Source organism: Aplysia californica, unplaced genomic scaffold, assembly GCF_000002075.1.
Source record: "Aplysia californica isolate F4 #8 unplaced genomic scaffold, AplCal3.0 scaffold00672, whole genome shotgun sequence".
NCBI classification, from domain to species: Eukaryota; Metazoa; Mollusca; class Gastropoda; order Aplysiida; family Aplysiidae; genus Aplysia; species Aplysia californica.
The window spans coordinates 180,920-188,358 of NW_004797942.1; the positions used below are offsets into that span (position 1 = coordinate 180,920).

Sequence of the window (7,439 nt, forward strand, 5' to 3'; positions counted from 1 at the left end):
CTCTCTCTCTCTCTACTCAGTACCATGGCAGTCTTCTGCTTTTTTTGCTGTTACTGCTAACGACGTTATCATTGCTCTTGTTTTTTTTTTATAGTAGAGGGTTTTTCGGCGCTCGCAACTGCATAAGGTCACATAAGCGCCAAGGGATGGATGTCAACAGAAAAGTCTTTACAGGGAATCAGACTCAGACTGTTCACCTCTCTAGCTTCAACAGCACAAGGTCTGCTTCCACTATCAATAGGCACCCCAAAATAGCAGGTCACAAGATAGTGGCAAACATACAAAAGAAGTAGAGGAAAATGACAATAGTAAGGATCAGGAAAGAAAAGGCAGCAGTTCCCTGTTGTAGATCAGGCACAGTAATGAGCGTGACATGAGTCAGCCCATTTACATTTCTACTATGCTTGAACGAGAAATGTCCCCACTTTGGGAATGGCGTAAAGACACTTCAGTCAGTGGCACTGGCCCGGGGGGGGGGGATGGTATTGCTCTTGATTTAACCATTACCATCAAACCGTTTGGGCTTAGACTATAACATTTTGAACATTATATCTGTCAGTTGTTCCCAAATGCCACAGAGAGTTGCAAACAAAGGGTCTGAATTAGGGGCAAAATCGCTTTTCTTCAACTGCAGTTTCATGGGGGTTTAACATACATGTAGGATTCACATTGGGGCTATTTTCTGGTGACCATTCCAAGTTGGCATGATCTGGTCTTCCATGAATTGACTGGCGGAATTGGCCCAGTGAGAAACTGCTTTGTCATGTATGGAGATGACTCCCCGATTGACACCATGTCGAAAATAATGGCAAGACATGACTTTCTAGTACTTGCGCGATGAAGTTCACTAAACCAAGCCATCCGGTGATTCTCGTGAGGGCACCTCCGTTATGTCCAAAATCTAACAGTTCATGTTCAAAAAAGGTTTCGTGCTCTACACGAAACAAATTCTCCTAAACAAAATATTAATGAGCACATGTAATGGTACGGCCAGGTTTTGCGTGATATTTGCGACCGCTCTGTTTTTCAGTCTGTTTGAAAACAGCATCAGGCCATGCTGTTCTAATGGATATCTCGATTTATTTGATATTCAATACATGTCCATTCCGCCAATGTTGATGCACCTCAACACGCACAAACACACTGTTACGCTTCTTTGATTTGGCACACTTCAGCCAAGCTTAATTTTTTAAAGGTCAATTTGAGTGACCATATCTCGGGCTACTCTCAACATAGATAAAATAGTTATGTGTCAGATAGTCCAGAATTTTGTTGTTGCTTTAAATTGGTATGCTGCGTGAGTGGGTATTACAAGGCTTTAAGAGGATGATTGGGTGAATACATTTTCAAGTATGTTTTAGGCGCCTCTATGATATATATATATGTCGATCGATACAGCCATTAAAAAGCCTTTTGAATTGCAAAATTTGGCAACCACAAATAGATAATACTGCAATATGAACAAAACAAAATAATTAAAACACACAATGAATAATATTAATAATAATAATAATAATAATAATAATAATAATAATAATAATAATAATAATAATGATAATAATAATAACAATAATGATGATAATAATAATAACAATAAATAATAATAACAACAACAACAATAATAATAATAATGATAATAATAATAGTAATAATAATATAACAACAACAACAACAATTATACCACTACGGCTACTACTACTACTAATAATAATTAAGATAATGATAATGATAAGGAAATAATAATAATAATAATTATAATAATAAGATGAAGAAAAATAATAATAATGATAATGATGATAATTAATTAACAACATTCATACAATGTCCTATCCGTTATGAAACACGCTCTTAGCGCTGTACAGTTATTTAGAATAGATAGTACACAGACAAGGGAAATGCGAGAACATTCGCTGCAATGAAAGAGAGTGACGACAGTAGAAAAGATTTAATGAGATGTGTTTCCAGATCCGTATGTTGGAAGGAACTGTATTCTCTTTTCTTTCCTTTTTTCAGTTTTTTTAAAGCAAGAATGTGTTCCATGTTTAAGGGCCAGCCATTTTTTAAAAAATCTGCCATCTTGGAATTCAACTTGAGTATTCCTATTTGATTGGAGGTGTCTGTTGAAGACTTAAACTATCTTGATGGAATGTAAAGGGTCAGTAGTATTTTTTTAAACTCTTTAAGAACGGATGCGACACATGTCAGATCAGCAGCACCAGACCAAAGGCAATGTTGCTGAACACTTCAGTGAATTATAATATTACATAGTATGCATGTTTCTGCCTGCCTTTTTAAGTTTCAGATTTTTTAAAAAGAACAATATGTGTAAATTAAAGAAGCTCAACTGCTGCTATTAATCCTTTAATTGCAAAATCAATTCTATAATCCTACTCAGCCGCTCAAGACGGTGCCAGTCCTTGCAGAGAAAAAGTTAAGTGCCCCAAAACAGCATAATATATTCAAGCGTTGAAGAATGGCCAGTACGCACGCCCTCAAAGATTTAAATATTAATGTCATGGAGGTGAAATACCGTTCAAACATGTATGACAAAAAGTGGACAGTTTATACGTGATTCTCTTTTTAACCTGCAGCATGTAGAGATGTTATGAGTCTAAGGGTTGTGATGCTGAGTCTCTTTTGTTCTTTTTAGGACAAACCGAGCAGTGTTATTCTGAAAGACTTAAAGAAGGTGTTTATTTTTTAAGGGGCATTTTCACTGGCATAGTATTGCAATCCTTGGAAATGAGTTTTCTTCACTAAAGTAGTTGGACATAGGTCACTAAATAGTGGTCAAATTTTTCTATTATTTCTCATTTCCGAAAAAGTGTCGTAATACCTAAAACGAAAATTAATAAACAAATAAATGAAAAGAATAATAAAAACCATCTACCATGGTTAGGCATTGTTTGTATCTTAAGAAAAAAAATATTACACACAGAAGAAATATTAGCTGTATCAGAAATGAAACCAAGGCTGGTTGAACGTTTCTTTGTATTTTGTCCTAAATAGCGAGAAAAATTCTTGGCGTTAATGAGGTGAAATTGCTGGTATACGATAAATGACGGCTTCGTCTGTTTCATTCTGCTAGTGTTAAAGGACGGTTGTGAGTATTCAACAAGAACAGTATTATTCCCACCAACACAGGACCTTACTGGACCTTGGGGTAAAAAAAGGGGGAGGGGGGACAGGAAACAGAGCTAGAGAGAGAGAGAGGGGGGGGGGGTGGGGAGACAGACAGAGAAAGAGATGGAGGGGGGGGGCAGACAGACTGACAGATAGACGGGCAGACAGACAGAAAAAAGATACAGATAGACCGGTAGAGAGAGAGAGAGAGAGAGAGAGAGAGAGAGAGAGAGAGAGAGAGAGAGAGGGAGAGAGAGAGAGAGAGAGAGAAAGAGAGTGTGTGTGTGTGTGTGTGTGTGTGTGTGTGTGTGTGTGTGTGTGTGTGTGTGTGAGAGAGAGAGAGAGAGAGAGAGAGAGAGAGAGAGAGAAATGGGAGGGGTTATCAATCCAATAATGTTTAAATAATAATGCATATTCCCAGGGCTGCGGGTAAAAGGTACACCGTCTTGAAATATTAAAGAAAATTACCTCCTTGGAATGGATTTATCCGGGTGCCCAGCGTTAGTCAAGGCCGTATGTTCGATGTTGTCAGATATCAATTATTATAACTTCTCATGCGAACTTACAATACCCATAACATGGATTTGAAAGCGTTGCAGGCTTTATTAACAGATTATAAGTAAACCGGTTAGATGTTGCAACACTATAAATACAACTGAGATCGTTTGAATTAAAGGCGGGCTGTTTGGATATCCCGCTTGTCATTTCCAAACCAACCTTACAGTTGATATTCAATTAAGTACTTTCCCAAACGGGAATCGAACTCATTTCTTCTGCCTGTAACTAAGAAGAGGCTAACTACTATACCACAGACACTCGTACAGGATTTATTCAACCACAAACTGCAGTACTGATATTGCTGAAACAGATTGAAACCAGAGAATGGGAACCATGGTTTTCTTCCTCAGTACATCGTCATGTTGTTACTGAAAAATCTAATCTGAGAAAAGCAGCCTACTCACCTTTTCTCAACTACAAACGGTATTACCGAGCACATTACTCCATTTGGTAGAAACTTTTTGCATTTTGCATTGTTTGACAGATTTAGGTTGTCAGTTGCCGCACTGGTAACTGATTAAAAAGAGAGAGTGGGGATGGGAAGCGAACAATGCTGGGTCTCCCCTCTGTCATCGCCTCACGATCTTCTCCCACAACCACGCCACAACGCACGCGCGTGAGCTGCATGATTTCACGCGCGTGCAGGAACCATCGACGTCAAGGTCACTGTAGAAAGCAATCCCCTCCTAATCCCCCCTCCTCTCTCCCCCACACCCTCCTTATACGTACTTGCTTCTATAAATTTGATTTGTTTCCAGCTGTTATTTAGAGTGTTCTCTTTCTCCCCCCCCCCCTACTCCCCCCTTCCCCCAACCAAAAAAAAAACCCAACAACAAAAAACAATCACACTCCCCATTAGACCCAACAATAAACTCCAAAATATCCACTCGCCTTTTTCTCAGTCATTCATTACCAGTGCCGTGAGGCCGATGCAACTTCTAAGACAAAGAACAACTAATATCTAGAACCCATCATGGGTGCAGTGATTTAAGAACTATAAAATAACCATTTAGTTTGTGGGTTTTTTCACCAAGATTCACCCTTGTTCTCAAAGTTTATTCTGAATGCATGAGCAAGTGACCTAGACAACAATATTGTTCAAAATATCGCTATGAGATGATTATGTATGCTGTTTTGAAAGCAAGTTGAAAATCAAACGCTACTAGCCATTTTTTTCCCAAACAGATAATTTCATGCACATAAGAGGGACGTACACAATTAATCAAGGCGAGCACAACACACGTGGAGGGTTTTCTAGAGAATCTATAATATCTGACAGTAGGTATCATCTTCAAGACATCATATTATTAAAAGGCAATGCAAGAGACGAAACAGAATGACTGAGCAAAGGGTATTTCCAACGTTCTTTCCATAAACCGTAATTTACGTGAATGTATATTTACAAAATTTTGCAAATCCATAATGTTTTTCTTATAATTTTTCTTTGTTACTTTTTCCTTCATCCGATAAGTGCCTTCACATAAAAGAAGAATAAGAATTAAGCCACCAACTTTAAAATGAAAACTGTGTTCCGTGCGTACGCATACGTACTCGAAGATGCACGAACAAAAACAACGTCACTATCAGTAGCAGTAAAACAACGACCAAAAAAAACCCCTACAACACAGCTACATCACCAACATCAACATCAATAAAAAGCTTTACTAACAGCAACAACAACAACAACAACAGCAACAACAACAACAACAAATGCCAGAGAGCTTATCTCAATACTTTTATATTTCAGGCATTATATTATTCCTCACTCACACCCGACGGCGCTGACACAAGCGGAAACTCCCGTGACTTTCTTCACCACTTGTGGCAGGGATCCCAGTACCACCTCAGCGCGGCCCACCAGCGACCTCAGGTCGGATGTGACGCTTTGCAGGCCTCGCACATGACGAGTGGAGTCGGTGACAAATCTGGACGCCTTCCCAGCCTTTGTCAACCGGTCCTGCAGGGCCGCTAAACGTTGTCTCTCCACTCCCCTAGCAATGGTCCGGCAAACCGTGAGGAAATCTGATTGAAAAAGAGAAATATGTCTTTAGAGCATCTGGAAAGGGGGCGGGGGGTGGCTTGGACACCCCTTCCCACTTTCTTTTCTTCTGTGCCCCTTCCCTGCTCATTTTAAAGAAATAAATTGAAATTGCAAGGGAAGAGAAAGAGAGAGAGAGAGAGAGAGAGAGAGAGAGAGAGAGAGAGAGAGAGAGAGAAAGAGAGAGGGGGGAGAGGGAAAGTGAGAGAGAGATAGAGAGAGAGGGAGTGTGTGTGTGTGTGTGTGTGTGTGTGTGTGTGTGTGTGTGTGTGTGTGTGTGTGTGTGTGTGTGTGTGTGTGTGTGTGTGTGTGAGAGAGAGAGAGAGAGAGAGAGAGAGAGAGAGAGAGAGAGAGAGAGAGAGAGAGAGAGAAATAAGGCGGTTAATCTGAGGGAAAACGGGCCGTTTAGATGACGCGAATAATTGAATCCTAGGTAACGGCTTCCTAGGGCGAAAAACGCAACCTGTTTTTCCGTAGATGAAAAAGGATTTTCAGAGCCTCACTCGACTTGCCTTTAGATGTAATGACCACCTGCCAATTAAATGGCCCCTAGGCTAAATTTTCATTCGGCAGAGGCAGGTGCAATTCAGTTTTCTTGCTGGGTAGTTTCTGCAGTAATTTCCAAGCAAAATTAAATTCAGAGGAAAGCTTTTAACCAGGGGAGATAACTGCATAAAAACTTAAGGATCTGTTTTGCACTTATCACGTCCCCGCGAGGCTATAATTTGAATTTTATAATGATTAGAAATACTCCAATCCCAACATGCAATATCAAAATCAATGATACCACCCTCAAGCAAGTACAACATTTTAGATATTTGGGGACCATTATATCATCAGATGGTAGATGTCACACCGAAATTAAAAACCGCATTTGCCAAGCAAAAGCAACCTTCCACAAGATGAAACAGATACTAACAAACATCAATCTGTCACTGGAAATGAGGAAAAGAGTAATGAAAAGCTACATCGAGCCAATCCTATTATACGGGTGCGAAGCATGGACAATCAATAAACAGCTGGAAAAAACAATTATTGCGGCAGAGTTGTGGTTCATGAGACGCATGCTACGTATCCCATGGACAGCTAGAAAATCAAATGAAGAAGTCCTGGTTGAAGCAAATTATAGAAAACAACTTATCACGAATATAAGAAAACGACAGGCAAATTTTTTCGGACACACAATGCGGAAAGAAGCATTAGAGAACATTGTAACAACAGGAAAGTTTGATGGAAAGAAAGGTAGAGGTAGACAGAGGGAAAAAATACTGGACAAGATGACAACATGGCTGGGAGCAGCAAGAACAACAGACACCATTGCTGCTTAGAAAGACAGATGGAAGTGGAGGTCCATGATCGCCCACGCCAGTCGGCAAGGCACCGGATGATGATGAATGATTAGGTCTCGCTGCGGGGAACAGTGATTATTAAATAGATCCTCTGCGTACTTGACATAAGATAGAGAAAGGGAGAAGCAAAGAGAAATGAAGGCCCAGAGAGAGAAAGAGACAGAGATAGATAGATAGATAGATAGATAGATAGATAGATAGATAGATAGATAGATAGGTAGGTAGGTAGGTAGGTAGGTAGGTAGGTAGGTAGGTAGGTAGGTAGGGCTAGAGAGAGAGGTAGAAAAAAGGAGAGAGGGGATCGGAAAGATGGAAAAGTTGAGAATGAGAGAGAAAGAGAGAGAGAGACAGAAGCAGAGCGAGACAGACAA

General features: G+C 39.9%; 1 protein-coding gene across 1 annotated transcript in view; it reads right to left on the bottom strand.

The window, feature by feature from the left end:
• Nucleotides 1-4,694: 4,694 nt before the first annotated feature.
• The window catches only part of LOC101854119, a gene marked incomplete in the record, with an annotated part of 10,741 nt that continues 7,996 nt past the window's right edge, over nucleotides 4,695-7,439 (bottom strand). The window contains 1 exon segment of the mRNA XM_013088015.2: nucleotides 4,695-5,703. Within this exon segment, the coding sequence (XP_012943469.1) occupies nucleotides 5,444-5,703 (260 nt within the window).